The sequence below is a fragment of the Leptonotus elevatus genome, chromosome 5 (assembly GCF_054856555.1).
Source record: "Leptonotus elevatus isolate MCC_2025b chromosome 5, RoL_Lele_1.0, whole genome shotgun sequence".
NCBI classification, from domain to species: Eukaryota; Metazoa; Chordata; class Actinopteri; order Syngnathiformes; family Syngnathidae; genus Leptonotus; species Leptonotus elevatus.
This window is the reverse complement of record NC_141243.1, coordinates 9,646,339-9,663,364: the sequence shown is the minus strand read 5'-3', so window position 1 is coordinate 9,663,364 and position 17,026 is coordinate 9,646,339. Positions and strand designations below refer to the sequence as shown.

At 40.0% G+C, this 17,026-nt stretch overlaps 1 protein-coding gene across 2 annotated transcripts in view; it reads left to right on the top strand.

Annotated features, from left to right (window-relative positions):
• The window catches only part of commd10 (COMM domain containing 10), a 57,551-nt gene that overhangs the window by 28,438 nt on the left and 12,087 nt on the right, over positions 1 to 17,026 (top strand). Inside the window, exons 6-7 of one of the 2 annotated variants that reach the window (XM_086075109.1) lie at positions 12,578 to 12,637; positions 12,722 to 12,994. The exons of the other annotated variant lie outside the window; for it this stretch is intronic. Of the exons in view, the coding sequence (XP_085931235.1) occupies positions 12,578 to 12,637; positions 12,722 to 12,760 (99 nt within the window). The 3' untranslated portion in view covers positions 12,761 to 12,994. Of the gene's footprint in view, positions 1 to 12,577; positions 12,638 to 12,721; positions 12,995 to 17,026 lie in introns of those variants that run through there. 2 annotated transcript variants of the gene reach the window in all.

Below are 17,026 nucleotides of genomic sequence, written 5' to 3'. Positions count from 1 at the left end.
CAAAGATAATGTTAGAGCTATTAATCTTTAAAAGTGGAAGACTGAGATCACGCATTTGCGAATTTCCTCATGACAACTCCTAATATGTCTCCGTCGTGTGTGAATAGCCTCCACTTGCTTGTATGCATTCCCTACAGCACCTGTCACTCATGTTTAGCCTTGAAGTGAGAAATGGATGACGCAACACCGTCCAAAGATTTATATGGCAAGACATGATCGTTTTATTGATTTGTGTGCGTCTAGGTCAGCCTGGCCCCAATATGAAGCGGTGGTGGTGATGGGTAGCGGCAGACCGTGTCTCTCTCTTGCTTCACTCTTGAAATTAAATTGCTTCTCGTTTGGCTTCTCCATGTCCCCCATCACTTGATTTGCACTCCAACCGAATGCACCGTATGTGTAAAGGATCCTTCCTTGGGGGACAGGGTTTGTACACAAACACCAGGCACTTGAGGATGTAGGGCAGATTACATCCTATATTGAAGCTGGTGCTGAAGAGTCATTGAATTGAAAATCAAGATTTGTGCATAGTTGTCAATCCACATGAGCGATGGACTAAAGTGCACTTCTCCAAGTTTAAAAAGGTACGTTTTTGAATTAAACAAGTGTTACTGGGGGTTTTAAGGGCGTGTAATACGAGTGGGAGTTATGTCGGCTGATAGGAGAGAGGGAGGCAGGGAGGTATCTCAAAGTTTTTCTTGCAATTTGCAGCCCACATTAAATTTACTGCCAGAGCTGAAACCTCATGATTCCTCTTAAGATGATGAAAACATGCCTGAGTCTTGTCTGACACCGTCTTAAAGGTTCTGCTTGGATTTACAGACTTAGGGGAGGCTTTTGTTACACTTTTTCAAGCTTGTGCATCAGTACAGCAGTCCTTGAACAAAGCAATTTGCCAGATATGTCATATATTATATAATAATATTGTCAAACTTAGGTTGATGGGGTTGCTTGTTAAGTCTAGGGAATGTTTATTGCTTAGGGACACCAGCCGAGATTGTCTGTTTTTTTTTAAAAATTCCATCTGGTTTTATTCCTTATATATGATTGGCTGTCAACCAGTCCAGTTTGTACCCTACTTTTTGTTCAAATTCAGCTGGGATAGGCTCCAGCTTACTTACCACTCAAATAAGGACAACCGCTGTCAAAAATGGATGGATGAATGATTATAAATTAAGCATCGTTATCATGACTTAAATATTCAGATTTTCCCTCAAGCGCCATATATTGGCTGTCAGGCAGAACATCGTAAGGTTCTGCATCTGAAAGTGCTGAATATATACTACACCGTATTTCACTGTCTCACAGGGTCCAATGAAAGATTAAAAAAGTGCCAAGCATTACATTAAACTCCTTCAGTGATAATGTTCATATTTCCAGAGTTTCTGCGGGCAATAAGAAGACCCAGAGAGCTTTTACAAGTTACCAGTGGAAGCTTGTTGCCTGTAAAGCCACTTGCAAACGTTTACCCACAGCATTTATCAAATGACGCATTGCGGACACGCCGGCTGGAGGTCTGATGAGACTGGGACTGGGTTTCTATTCAACTTTGACCACAGGAAGGAGGAGAGAAATTGAGGAGCTGTCATATATCCCTCGGGAAGGAGGGAAGTTTCCCATGTGGGTGATTGAAGGGTGAAGGGGGGGGGGGGGGGGAGCAAGTCGTCATCAAGAATTTGTCAAGAAAGTTCAAAAGGTTTGCTGGCTTCAACAGAAACAAACCCTTGTGGCTTTAACCTCATTGAGTTGAGCTGGGACATATGGGCGTCAGGAAAGTTCCAGGACTGGTGTCACAAAAGCTATATTCCAAACCCAATTACGTGTTTTCATCTTCATTGTGGGCCAGATCATCAACCAGGATGTCTACAAAGAGATTCTGCCGAATTACCATGAGCCATGAGCATCTGACAGTTCCTAGTCGAGAAGAACTGTGTGTGTGTGTGTGTGTTTGTGTGTGTGTGTGTGTGGGGGGGGGGGGGGGGGTGTTTTGAAGTTTGGATTTGAAATATAGCTTTTGTGACACTAGTCCTGGAGAAAAGGAACAAAGAATGGTACTAATACTGTACGTTTTTATATGTTAAAATTTTTGGCTGTTGAGAATGTTTTAAAAAGTCAGTTTGAACCTGGAACAGGTCATTTGTATAAATCTTAAATAAATCTGATCAATTTAGACATCGATTATAATCCTTAACCTCCTTTATCCATGTTTGACCTCCCACTACTCACAAATAGATTAATCTTCACAAACCCACGAGTGCAGGATTTCTGTATAATACAGCATCACATAACGCATTGTATTATACCAGATTTAATGAACTAATGGTGATTTATTCACTGTTTGGAATTCTGTATGCATACGCACATTATCAGCCGTCATAAGACAAATTTAGGAGACCCGACTGCATAAATTTGATGAAATTATTCCAACTGTAATAATGACATTATTTTCATAATAGAACATTTGGGTGGCTTTTACCAGGCATGATTAGAGCCCTCGGTGGCTGTTAATGAATAACTTTCCAAAATGCATTCAAAACATCTGAGAAGTCAATCGTTTGTCAGTTTTTAGTTGACTAAATAGCGACTTTGTGTTTGTTGTAGTTGTGGGCCCCAAGAGGACAAAGAGTTAGCTATGTGGCCACTGCTCTCCATCAGGAAAAGAAAAAAAAATCTCTGAATGTTGTTCAGGCATGCCTCGAGGCAGCCTGTGCATGTATCTGCATCCTTGGCTTTGTGTCTTTCTGCCATTCTTGTTCCGAGTGGCCCACGGAGTGCAGACAATTCCGGGCTTTGTGTGTGTGTGTCCTGTTGTCATGCTGTGTACTGTACTGAATGGATTCAGGGGAACCAGGCGTGTGAAAATCCCGCCTTTGCCTACCTAGTGATAGTCAGCTCTGTGTGTAAGATGGAGAGTGAGGACTCCATACTGAAACAACCACACTCTTTGTTGAGGAATTTGATTATTTCATCTTTATTCTTTTATTTCATTAATTGGGAAAGTTAATGAGCTGACTAATGGTCGCAGACGAGATCACTGACATGTAACATTACTTCTCCTAAGTGACTTTACAGTCTTAAATGTAGAAAATCTTTATATGGTATGCACAAATATAATAAGCTCAATAAATGATCGATTCGCTTTCTATCGCATTGCTTACCAAAAAATGTGTTGTGGTTTTGTAGACGGTCCTGTAAGTAAACTTTCTGGACCTGGATTTGCCACCTTTGGTTAGTGTTGATTCTCAGCCATCCATGGTACAGACTCCCGTTTGTTGAATTTGTTGTGTTTTTTTTTTTCTTCCAAAAACATTCAAAAATGACCCCACACGACCTTTCACACCAAACTTGCTTAATTTCCCTAGGGGGATTACAAAAAAATGTCTCAGTCACATTGACAATTAAATTTCAGGTAGAACCAAATCCTCCGAGCTAACACCTAAGATGCATGTCCCAATGCATTGTACTCGTGGTTAATGTGTAAACCGATCCTTTTGATGTCAGTCATGTGAGATGCCGGAGACGGATGCGGCCGTGTTAACCTCGGGGGAAAGACGAGTCATGACTCCTTTGTTCCTAACCTCCACAGGATGTGGTGGATTTGAAAATGGGAGGAGATTTGATAGGACGCGTGCACATAAGCAAATGACCGCTGACCATGGATACGCTCCAATTAGGCAGACGGCGCACAGGTGACCTCATCCCTGGGTGACAAAACCAACAGACAAATAAGAGGATGTGATTTGTTTAGATCTTGGTTGCTATCTACAGAGCATCATAAATCAGCATAACGTAAAAATGGCTGGGATTAATAGTGGGAAATGTTCTTTATGATTTTTGGAAATACTAATATGCTTGATATGTCTGTTTATTATTATATTTTTGACAGTTACAAATGTACGAATTTAAAGCATTATGATCGGATGTATCAAATATGATACAAATCAAAAGTCATATGTGGCAGTTGATTAAAAAAAAATTATGATCTATTTACAAAAAGTTGAGTAAAGATGTAAAGGATTTGTTTCATCAGTTCCTTAAAAAAAAAAAAAAGTAATATTTTGCTTTCACAATACCTCATCCAGCAAGTTGAGATCTGTGCTCATCTCTTATCCACCCGCTGTCTCAGTTTTGGGTTTGTTGTTGTGTTCTGTGCTCTTGCCTTCCCCTGCATGTAGACATATGCCCTGTTTTTCCACTAATTGGTTCGCAGTATTCATGCGGGTATACACAGCGAGGCAATGGGCTGGTTGCAGCCAAAGTTGACGTCTAACTAAGTGTCAGTGCACAGCTGGGTTATAGATGGACAGGTTAATGATGGCCTGTTAAGACAACCTGCCACTTAATGCATGAGGTGAGGCAAAGCCGGAGTGATAAAGGAATACAATAAAGCTGGGGTGCGTTCATTGTGATTGTGGCGAGAATAGAGAAGGTAGAGCGAGGCAGAACCACCTTGAAGTGAAGGAAGACCTCACATCATGTTAGTGCAGCCTGCGGGCAGTTATTGTGAAATAGCTTGTAATGTGTGACGAGAGGGAGGTAACGGGCAGTCAGTCATTGCAGTTGTGCGTGTTGAGGTTAATTGTGGGTATGATGGTGCATTGGCAGTGCTAGTTGCTTATGGTCTGTTTAGTGCTGCTTTGCCTTTTGTTTGGATGAGCTCATACGTTTCCCTCTGATTTCAAGGATTTTTCTCTGAGATTAATTCTTGAATTTTACAACCAAAATGCAAGCATTAAGTACTGGTAGTTGGTTGCAAATCCAAATAAAGGTCAGGTTATGGTTAATTTACTCACGTTTTGCCATCTTGTCAATGGGCTTTCACAACTTTCAAATGCAAATGGGAGGCTCCAGTCCTGCATGCATCTTCTTAATAAAAAATAAAGTCTAAGCAGTTGTTGGGATTTTCACTGATGGTGCACAATTTTACGCTGATCTTTTTCCACAATTGATGCTAAATAGGTTGTTTCGCCTTGGTGATGCCACCAGGGGATACAATACGTTTGTTCATGGTCATCTGTGATTTTTTTTGTTTTTGTTCAACCCATTAAGGCCTAAAGCGCCTGGCAAAACATGCCTCTAAAACCAATGGGTGACTTTAGAAACACGCCCGAAAACCTGAAGTTTATTGTCAATGCCTACTAAATAATTGACATCTCAGCTCCTAAAGCAGTTAGAAACATAGTTCCAAAAACATTTCAGAGCTTGCACCTGTGTCGTTCACACAAACCTAAGTATATATATATATATTTTTTTTTTTTATCAACAAACTGTGTCACATCTGCGGGTATATTTACCTTCAACACTGGAGCACAGTTGTAATCACCTGGGTAATTATTTGTCGTTGATTCCATTACACAGCCGTCGAAATTGTCAACATTCTCAAGGTTAACAAGCATATTTCTTAACTATATGTCACTGTCAACACTGATTCGAAGTCCCCCGCGCCGTCGTCAAATTATTTCATAACTCCCGCGAATCTGCGTCAGCCATGAATGCTCGAATACAATTCCAAGGCATGCTACGAGGCCCACGTGACATTCTCGTGTATATTCTGATGCATTTCATCGGCTAAGAGACCAAGAATTGGTTAAAACAAAATGACGTATCCGCTCTCCCGGATTTAAAGTTAGAAAAGCTCTAGAGCGCTCCCGGCTCTAGTGGTAGAAACGTGGTAATGCGCTCCCGGCCTTAAAGCAACACTAAGGAAATTTTAGTTAACGTTGTTTATGGCGGCACCATATGGACAAAAGCGGTAATGTTATGCCTGAAGGAAGACCACATTTCCCATGAGGACAAGCGCATTGCGCCGTTTTTGAGCTCTCACACATTCAAATTGACTTCCGTCTTTGTAGCGAATGGGGAAAGGCGGAAGTGATGTATTCCATAAAGCAATTAGCACATTTGTAGTTTTTTGGTGTGACAGTGTTCCTACCATCCTCCTCAAAGTTGCTTTGTGCCAGTAAAAATTATATAGGCCCCGTCAGGCCATGGTAAAGGTACCATTAAACTAGTTTAAAGACAATGTTTCATCAGAAGAGATATGAAAATATTTTATTAAGGTTGAAAAGTTCCTTAGTGCTACATTAATGGGTTAAAGCACAAACATAAATTGACCGTTTTCATGGAAGATGGAGGAAATCAGAAAGTATTCACATTTGAGATCCTCAATGCCATTGGGCAATGAATTATCGAGCTTCTTTTGCTTTACTGTCATTGTGTTTTAACCCAACAAAGGTTTGGCAGTTTTGGTTATTTAACTCTTTGGACAGTCTACGGGGAGGAGCAGTTGAACGCAAGAAAATGTGAATTTTGTCTTAAAAGTTTGCTTACCCCTGAACAATTTGTTCCTCCCTACTTTTAAAAGGATTCCTACACCTCTGGTCTACACATTAATTTCTTCTCTCCTTTCTAATTTGCATAAGATGCTACACCGCTTCCTGTGTTCTTTTGTTTAAACATAGGAGGTTATAGTACCAGGCAGCCTTTTATGTAAAGTGTGTCACAGTTATGGATGTGTCGTTTGTTGTCAGGAATGTATTCATGCCAGGCCGACGAAGTGTCTGCCTTGACCCAGCTTGTCCCGTCTCTCATGCAGCAAATCCAAGCAAACCTTTAAGTAATATTTTGTCCTTCTTGTTTTTTCTTTCCGTTGTTGCCCAAAATCTCAGTCTCACCTGATGTTCAGTGGCTTACACGCCACTCTTGTAAGCTTTTCAACTACAGTTTGCTTCCTGTGGTGTTTGAATTAAGACGGGCTTCAAAGGGGCTGTCAAAAAGAAAACAACATATCTAAGAGGGATGAAGAATCTTCAGAGATGGCTTGTGTTTCTCTTACGAGGTTATTTGTCAGATATTCTGGCCTTTGCAAATCCTCTCATCAACTAACAATATAGTAATGTGAAGTTGGGCAAAAATATTCACTTCATACGGGTTTTCACAATTCAAATTCTGTTCATGCAAGTTTGCATCCCTTCTGGATGGCTCTGGTTTTTAAACACAGAGGTTGATTGACACTTTCTAGTGTTTGGCTTTGACAGCCCTCATTTGTTATTGTCGACAGGCTTTGAGAGAATGGCTGACGTTTTGAGGTTCAGTGTCTGTCACTTTGTGATGGCTCCAACACAAGGCTGAAGATGAGGACGCCGTTTTTTTTTTTGTGGCAGGGTCCTTTCAGCAACAACCCCTACGGGCTGGCTCAGGCTCAGGAGGTCATGGGAATACTAAACATACAGCAAAATAATCACAAACTATAGCTGTTGCCTGCAGCCTGATGATGTTTCATATTGTGGGCTGATATCATTAAAGAAGCAAAATGTTTATGTCAAAAAAAAAATTCTCCACAATACCAAACCCTAACCGGAATGAAGTGGATTGCTGTAAAATAGATCTTAAAGGGAAAGTCAACCCCCCCAAAAAATTATTGACAATAATATTTTCTATGCAGACCCACTTGTCTAAATACGGTATTCTGGTTTATATTGCGTTAGTGGAATAAGAGTTAAGCAGCAAAATCCAGCAGTTTTTATCAATCACAGAAGGCGGACATTTTGCCACTTGCTGTCGACTGAAGATGACATCACAGTTGCTCAGGCAGCAACCAATCACAGCTCACTTGTTTCCTGAAGCTGAGGCAAAATGGTCACCTCCTGAGATGGGTAAAAACGTCTATATTTTGCTTCATAAATCAATCCACAAATGTAATATTAATCAGAATGTCATGTTTAGTCTAGTGAGGTCACATATGACATGTTATTGTCAAGAAATGTTTAATGTTGACTTCCCATTTAATGAAATATGCAAGTGGGCTCAGCTAATGTGTCCAGAGAGTGTGCAATGGTCACACAGTGTACAGTACAGTCGTAGACACAAATGGGTTCTGGTTCAAAGCTGTCAGGAAAGGGAAAAGGGTGTCTCAGGGTGTGAATGTGCTGACAGGAGAGAGGATCAAGGTCTGCTCACCTTCCTGATCTTTCATCTCTTTCAGTGTTAAGATGTCTGTTCCAGACAAAAGTCAACACCATCCAAACTTCAAAAAGTTCCTTTTTTTTTTTTCTGACAGCAGCTACTGCTCAGCTGAATGAATATGCAGCGTGTCCATTGTGCCTGTTTTTACATTTAATGTCGTGACCCAGCAGTCCCTATTCCCAACTGAGTTGATGCTCAGTGCTGCCTCATCCAGGAAATAGCGCCGGAAACATCGCTATAAAACATTGATTTTGTTTGTGCTGTGATCCACAACAGACTATGTTATGTTACGGAATGACGAAATTGTCCAAATGTCTTCTTTCTTTTTGAAAGTTTGTTTTTCCTTCTGTTAGTTTATGCTCTCTAATGTGTTGGGATTCCCTCAGCATGTAACCTACATACAAATGATATTCCCTGACTTAACGGCGCGTTCAGCACACCGGATCCATTTGATGAATTAATGATGATCATCCTGTCTTCTTTCTGCTTTTTATTTCTCCATCCTTCCAGTTTTCAGGGATCAGTTGGTCCCCACGCAACTTTAACTTCAGCCAAGGATGGTATTAACGTTGATGCATTTGATTTCACTACAAATTGCTGATTAGTTTGGACATTAACGTCGATCAATGCCACATTTATAAGGACAGATTGCAGAGATTTGCCACACATTGTAGAGTATTTATTAAGCTTGAAATATTAATAAAGGTTAAGAACCGGTTGTGGGAGTAATAAATATTTTGTCTGTGGAATTTGAGTTAAGCAGCAAAATCCACCAGTTTTTATCCATCTCGAGTGGCGGCCATTTTGCCACTTGCTGTCGACTGAAAATGACATCACAGCTGTTCAGGGAAACAACCAATCTAGGCTCACCTGTTTTCTGAGTTTCATCATGTGACGTTCACAAGCTGAGCCATTGTCGTTAACTGAGCCCCGAGCAACTGTGATGTCATTTTCAGTCGACAGCCACTATCAAAATGGCGGTCCCCTGAGATGGATGAAAACAGGTGTATTTCGCTGCTTAACTCATAATCCACAAACGCAATATTAAACACATTGCCGTGTCTAGACAAGTGATGACGCATTTTCAACAATAAAAAGTTAATATTTTGTCCAGAATTAATTTGATAACTTCATTATTTATCATGTAGAATTAATACCTTTAAAAACAAAATTTTCCACTTGCTGTCGACTGAAGATGACATCACCTGTGCTGAGGAAGTAGGTAACGACCAATCATGGCTCAGTTTGCTGACCAAACCCAGAAAACAGGTGAGCCATGATTGGTCGTTACCTACTTCCTCAGCACAGGTGATGTCATCTTCAGTCGACAGCAAGTGAAAAATAAAATAGCTTTTAAAGGTATTGTATAAAAAAAATAATGCAGTTATCAAATTATTTCTGGACAAACTTTTTACTGCTCAAAAAAAAAAAAGAGTCAAGTAGTCACAATTGGATAATTTCTCACAACAGTCTTTAATCATCAGAGTTAATGTTTTTGGAATATGGAAGTGCCCGTAGAAATCCCACATAAGCACAGGAAGGATTCAAACCCATACATGCTTAAATCGGGTCCACTGCGTTGCCCTCATTACATACTTAAATACTTGAAAAATGTGCCAATTATATGACCGCCAGCAAGTTTGGCTTAAAAAGCTGTACTGTATAATCGTAGAGTAAGTCTCTTAACAAATGCAAGTCAATGGAGTGCCATGTGATGTGTGTGCGTGTGTGTAAGTTGTAGTCGAGGGCTGCGATGATGAGCATCATGCGTCCTATCCCCATTAGTGTTAGCCTAGATCTGTCAGCGCCTTGTTACGCTCCTCCTTGGCAAAATCCCAACCCTTAAGGAACAACGGGATGGGCCAAACACACACACACACACACACTCGTGTGTATGCTAAAGAACAGCCCGTCTGTACGCACACCCGGGCAGTGCCTGGGTAGTCCAGCCAGACGGTTATCCTGAAACTCCTCCCATGTACGAGTGTCAGATGTTTTTCAGATCTTATTTGCGTCAACACACGCAAAGCACATTTGGTTATGACCCACGTGTCACCTTTTTCTCACCATCAAGCCAAATAGGTGTCTCTCTCTTCATCGCGTCAAAAATCAATAGCGGCGCTCACCCAGCCTCACCGTTCTCATTTTTCCCAGTTGAGTCACACACAACGGCACAACAAATGAATAAGTAGCGTTACACAGGCTTGTCCTTGCGGCGCTCCCTCAGCAATCGCTTAATTCAACCATGTCCTACATTCTCTCCCTGTGCTGTGCAGCCAAGAGTGGGTTGGGGGGGGGGGGGGGGGCGTTGATAAACAGATAGCATTTTCTCCCTTATGAACTTTTGACATTGCCTCTAATTAATATCTTCGGCATTTATTCGCTCTGACATGCCGTCTCCCCGCGCCCAACCACCCACCTAACCAGTCAGTTACTTTCAAGCCTGCAAGTCATGTTTGATCACCAAGCTTGCAAACTACAAGTACTGACAACTCGTGTCAGCTTTCTGTGACTCTAAGCAATTTTTCCTTTTCTTTTTTTTTCTTCTTTTTTTTACAGTCTTGGTTTCTGGCCACCATTTGGTTGCTTTTATCCTCAGTACTTATGATGACACAGGGTGCACTTTGGCTTCAAGACAGCCCCTTACAATCTGTACTACGCCAAACACATTTTTCAAAGCCCCCTTTGACAAGATCGAGAAAGAGCGTGCGTGTCGCATTTATGACGTTCCAGATGGTAGACTTTTTTGTTCAGCCTTCACTTCTGATGGTGTGATGATGATCACACCTCACGGACGGTTGCCCTTAGTTACCTCCATTAAGGATTTGTTTGTGTGTGACTGTCTGCATGAAAGCAGGTCTTGCACAGGGCAAGGGATATGCTTTTTGGGATAACAACATACAAAACCTTACATATTGTTTGCCATGCTCACACATAGTATGCTTGCTCATAATAACTATCTATGACATTATGAACTACAGACACTTGACTTTTTCTTAAGATGGCACCCAGGGGAAGCAGATACAATGAAAGCAGCAGAGGTCTCAGAATTGAACCGTGCGGAACACCATCCATTCTGTTCTACATGTGAATTCATATTGCACATATTCGTCCGACTACTTTCTTTTTTTGCTCGACACATTAAGTATGAAGGGATTGCAGTAAAAAAGAAATCACACGACGTACCATCACAACAATCACAAGTCGACTACTGAGCAATGTAGCATGATCACCTGCAGCCAATGATGGGCAAGCGGTGCACATCATGAATTATTTGAGTCGGGTGTGTGTGTTGACCTCTGACGAATCCCTGGGCTTCGATCGACTGATCTAAGACATGAAAAATTTTACAGCCATGATGATTTCGATACTCTTTCACTGTTTGACCCTGAACATCCAAAACGTACACCTGTACAAACATAAAAAAACGCATTTTAAAATATATTCCTGTTTTTGTTTCTTTTGGGTCACTTTTGGAAAAAGTCAGCAAAGTTTATTGTGAGGAAAAAAAACAACAGAAATTTAGTTTATTTATTATCATTGCAGTCAAATGTCAAAATGGATCTGATCTGACCTAAACAGCATAGACTGTGGCTATAAAAAGTCTACACACCCTTGTTCAAATGCCAGGTGGTTTTGTGATGTAAAATTAAGAATAAATCATTTTTGAACACAGCCATAACCGCAGTCATAAGCTTGAGCACGTACGTTATCTCAGTTGGTTATTTTTTTAGAGCTGTCAAACGATTTTTTCATTAGATTAATCACATCTTAGAATTTTGATTGATCACGATTAATCGTTTAATAAAAAAGCCTTTTTTATCTACATTTTTCCCCCCCGCCAAATTTGAAGAGCACCGGTTATGTGTTAATTCTTTTGACATTTAATGTTATGAGGACGTCTTCAACATTTTTTGATCCACTGCACACGCTCATCCTCCTTTTTTTTCTAATCAGTAATCACTTAATATGATATGATGAAAAATATGAAAAAATATTCTAAATGTGATGCGCAAACATTCATTAAATGCTTTACTTTAATGCATGAAATAATGTTTATTGCTCAAACACAACCTGTGCTACCTTAAACGTTAAAGGCTAATCTATGGTCAAAATTAATAGTGCGATTAATCTGCGTTAATTCATGATTAATGCGGTATATTTTTGTGATTAATTAGTCAATTAGCGCTTTAACTTTGACAGCACTATTATTTTTACTTCACCGCTCTAAAATAGTTCATGTTTTTCGTTTTAGTTGCAAAGGTTATAGGTTAATTACGCTGGAAAATACTGGATTTTTTTTTTTAAATGATGATCACAAAACCTTGCGTTTGAACAGGGGTGTGTAGACTTTTTATATTCACTTTCAGGTTAAAAATGTTAAAAAGCGCTACTTTAAATTAAGTGCCTCTGATCTTTTTTAAACAATGTGAAAATGTGATGGCTTTGGCTCTGCTGTCAGTGTATTTTTAATCACGCTGGGAGTTGACGAGTTTTTAGGCGAGCACATGTTGACCAGTGCCGTAATAATAAATGAAGGGTTTTTACGGAAAGCGCCAGAAGACCGCAAAAATCGTCCAAACGTGTCCTCTCTGTGTCCTTGCTCTCTCCGAAGGTTCAGGAAAACGTCTTTGTGGAGTTTAACCACCAGGAGCTGCTTGAGTTCTACAACAAGGTCAGTGTGTACTATCTGCGTTTGTGTGTATGTGTGTGTGTTTGTGTCAGCGCCCCCCTTTACGCAACCTTGTCTTTCTTACAGCTTGAAATTGTACAAGGCCAACTGGATTCACTGACTTGATCATTGTAAACCGCAGTCACAAACACACACACACACGCTCACATTTTAGTAGTGTCTTGCTGACAGCTAAAAGGGGATTTGTAAGAAAAACAAGAAAGTCCTTGAATGCAACCCACCGTTTCTCCTTCGCTCAAGAAAGGTATGACAAATGCGATTGTGTGCCACGTTTTCACAGCTGAGCTGGTGTTCAAAATGTCACTAGATGTTTTGTCAATAAAACAATTTTTAAACGCGTGTTCCGTTTTTTTTGTCATTTGTGTGTTTGACTGTAAATGAACGATGAAAAGGAAATCGAATGTCATTGTGCAGTTTGAAAGGTGCACTTTGGATTTCAACAAACAATTTACCCCCAACACTGCCAGGCATATTTGGTTCTCACTTACCGACTTATTTCCTGACCTTTATTTCATGCAGACAGGTGAGTGTCAAGAACAGTGGTGCCTGATTTACAAAGTTTTCAACATACGAGCCAATGATTGGACGAGCTTGCAAGAATTAGACATCGTGTATTTAAAACAACCGCATAGCGTTGTTAGGAAAAGTCCATTTAGCTTAACGCTAACAAACGGGTGGGGGTAGGGTTTGGATGTCACATATTAAAAGGGGGGTCAACACCCCAAAAATTCTTGACAATATGATCTATTTTTCCGCAATTTTTTTTTTAATGTCGTATATTAAAATCTAAATGCCGCCAAAAACATTTATTGACGTTTACTACGGGGTTTTTTTTTCTCAATGGACAGTGGAACTTGTTACGCGCGCTGCCTAGTGAATGGGCTTGTGAAATCACAAACACCCACTAACTACGGCCAGCAGATGGCAGCATTGTATCTCTTTTCAATGGGCTCCCTGTAGTATAAATTACAATGAAACCTGACGAATCTGATGAATTTCAAGGATGACGTGAATGATCAAAGTTTTTGTCGCATTAAATCTAATTCACAGAGCGTCACTAAACAAACAATATTTGTGTCAAAGTCACTGTTGTGCAGAAAATTTATCTTTTCACAAAAAGCTTGTTTTCTCCTTATCTTTTCAATTTTCGCTCAATGTCACTCAGATGGCCTATTTTCAAATGGCGATTACTAACAAAGAGAATAAAGGTAGAAACATACTCTTTTTCCAATGAAAGAATGGAACGCAATCTTTCATGTTTATGTAGTCACAGCACACATATTATGTTTAGATAAGATGAGAGTTGTTTGTGTGGCTTTAAAATAGTTAAGTTCTATGCAGCCCCACAAGTCTAAAGACGGTATTCTGGTTAATATTGCCAGAATAATATTATATTAATATTAATAATATAATATTGCGTTAGTGGAATATGAGTTAAGCAGCAAAATCCAGCAGTTGTTATCAATATCAGACGGCGGCCATTTTGCCACTTGCTGTCGAGTGACAATGACATCACAGTTGCTCAGGTCTCAGGTAGCAACCAATCACAGCTCAGCTTCAGAAAACAGGTGAGCTGTGATTGGTCGTTGCGTGAGCCCTGAGCAACTGTGATGTCATTGTCACGCGACAGCAATTGGGAAAATGGCCGCCGTGGATTTTGCTTCATAACTCATATCCCAGTGTAATATTAATCAGAATGTCGTGTTTATTTAGACAAGCGAGGTCACATATAACATCGTCAATATATTGTTTAAGGTTGACTTCCCCTTTTAATGGCTTTTCCGAAAAATGATTTGAGAGAATTAAGTAACAAACAAATCTTGTATCTCAAGGCACCGCTGTATGTCCTCGTTCACTGATATCATGAATGTATTTTTTGTCTCCCCAAATTGCCCATTTCTGTCTCCAAACACCTGCAGCAGCCAGTGGGAGCGTTTTCTAACCCCACAGCGTGGCGAGCAGATGGACGAGCGGAAACAACAGCGAGCTGCGCTCGCAGAATCGCATGCAGATGAAGCGGAGCGAATGTCTGTGAGTTGTGCTTGTCAGAGCTGTGATGTTGAGGAGGAACTCAAGTACTCGCATTCTGTTCTTCACAGAGCAGCTAATGGCGGGTCTCGTTCGTGTTTGAATAGAAAGTACTAAAGGGGCTTTAGACAGACAACAGTCTGACCAGTCTGTTAATTACGCTCACCCCGAGGTTGGATTAGTCTTGGTCGTGCTTTCCAATATTTGTGTCCATGTAGCGCCGGAGCGTTTGTAATCCACCATGCGTGAAGTGTCTTTTTGTGTTCCCGGCTAAATGGATACAAATGAGAAAGCAGTACTTGCGCGGCCTCCATTTTGACAGCGGAGAGTGTGAGAAAATTGGATGCCTCCTCCAATTTGAAGTCCTCCTCCGTACCTTCAGAGCGGCGAGCTTGTTTGAGTGCTGCTTGAACGCCGTCATGGGCGCACATTTGCATTTCAAAGTTAGCCCAAGTCCACAAGGTGAACACGGCGCACAATTTGAGTATCTGTATAGAAGCGGCGTTTGGGGGGGGGGATTATTTGGTGAAATTGTTTGATTTTGAGGTTGAAATTGAGCTGTAATAACTGCTGCGGTGTTCGTGCACATGACCTATGCGCACCATCTACTTGCTGGCCAGCATTTTGCCATTGAAGCTTTTTCAATTGTCTGAGATGTTGTACTTTGTTGTCCACAAATTGAAGCCATGAGGCCACTTTTGGTACACGCTAGCGCATTCGGTGCACCTACACAAACTAATGAGATACACAGAAGCTGTATCCAGAATTCTGTCATGGACAATATTGCTCTGTTTTGATTGTTGTTGCAGTGCTGCAGAGCTGCAAATAGTCTGTGTAATTTTGTCTTTTTAAAAAAAAATTTTTTTTATGTGTATTATGTTTTATTTATTTATTTATTTATTTTTCTATTTCCTGTATTTTGCAAAATAGGGTAACCAAAACATGACTTGGGGGCTCAAAACAAGCGCAATAGTAATAAGTATTAGGGATGTTCAATACCACTTTTTTTTTTCAGATCGATACCAGTATAAAAAACAATACCAAGCACTGAATCTGCTAGTATGTTTGGTACAGAAAATTTACTCAAGAAAACACATAAGTTTAAAGGCAGACCTATATATCACAATACAGCATTTTCCTTTAAAATTGCTTAAAAGTAATGGGAATTTTCTATTTTTCTAATCTCTTAATTTTGAGAAACGATATTAGGTTGTTAAATTGATCTCTTTCTGATAGTGTCAATCAAAACTAAGCACTATTATTTACGACTGTAAAGGCATCATCATATTATAGTGGATATAAAAAGTCTACACACCCTCGTTAAAATGCTTTCTTTTGTGGCATAGCATAATAAAACCGAAATAAATCATTTCAAAACGTTTAATGTGACCTCTGCAATCCAACCGATAAAAAAATAATAATTCAAAGATGTTAAAAAAAAAAAAAAAAATCTTCATCCAAGTGCCTCTGATGTGACTTTATAGATCCACTGTGGCTATCACCATAAATATAACATAAAATACAATCTCCAAATAGTTAAAAGTTAAAAAAAAAAAATATATATATATATATATATATATATATTATTTTTTTTACAAGATTACTCTTACAAATAAGGTGTGCATGTGGTGAAGACTCTCTGTAACTTCCACGAACAACACGGGCTAAAATTAGCTCCTCGCCGACATGCAAAGCTTGTCCGTCAGTGGAGATGTATCATTTCAACATACTTCCTTGACATGTTTGCTTTTAGGCAGAAAAAAAACACACGAAGAAGTGAATTTGTGAATTTTAAACCACGAATATGCAGAGGATTATTGTATGTAATTTGGAAGGCTTCATCCCATTTAAACGGACTAGAACTTATCTTGCTGGAAAATGTCAACCACACACATTGCGTGACTGCATTTTAATGGAATTACTTTTATTACTCATTTTATTGCTTATATTACTCACATGGTCACATATCATTCTTAAAACAACGTTTAGTTTCCAGCCACCACTTCAAATATCCCTTTTTTGTTTTTGAACAAAAAAATGACGAGTCAGCTTTTTTTTTCTTTGCGGTTTTCCATCTTAAGCCGAGCACTTTGACATGACTTTGAATCACGACGCTTGTGGCGGTGGGTTGTGCCACAAAACACAGAACAACAACAACAAAAAAGTGTCAATTAGAGTCTTCCCTGTGTGCTTGTGACATTTGCTGACGTCAATGGAGTTGCATACGATGCAATTGAAACGAAGTGAGCCACCTGGTTGGCCGCTGGAACTTTTTTTTTTCTCCCTCCCCCTTTTTTTTGTCCCTATCTGCCTGCCTGCCAGCCATGAGCGCCGCTTGACCCT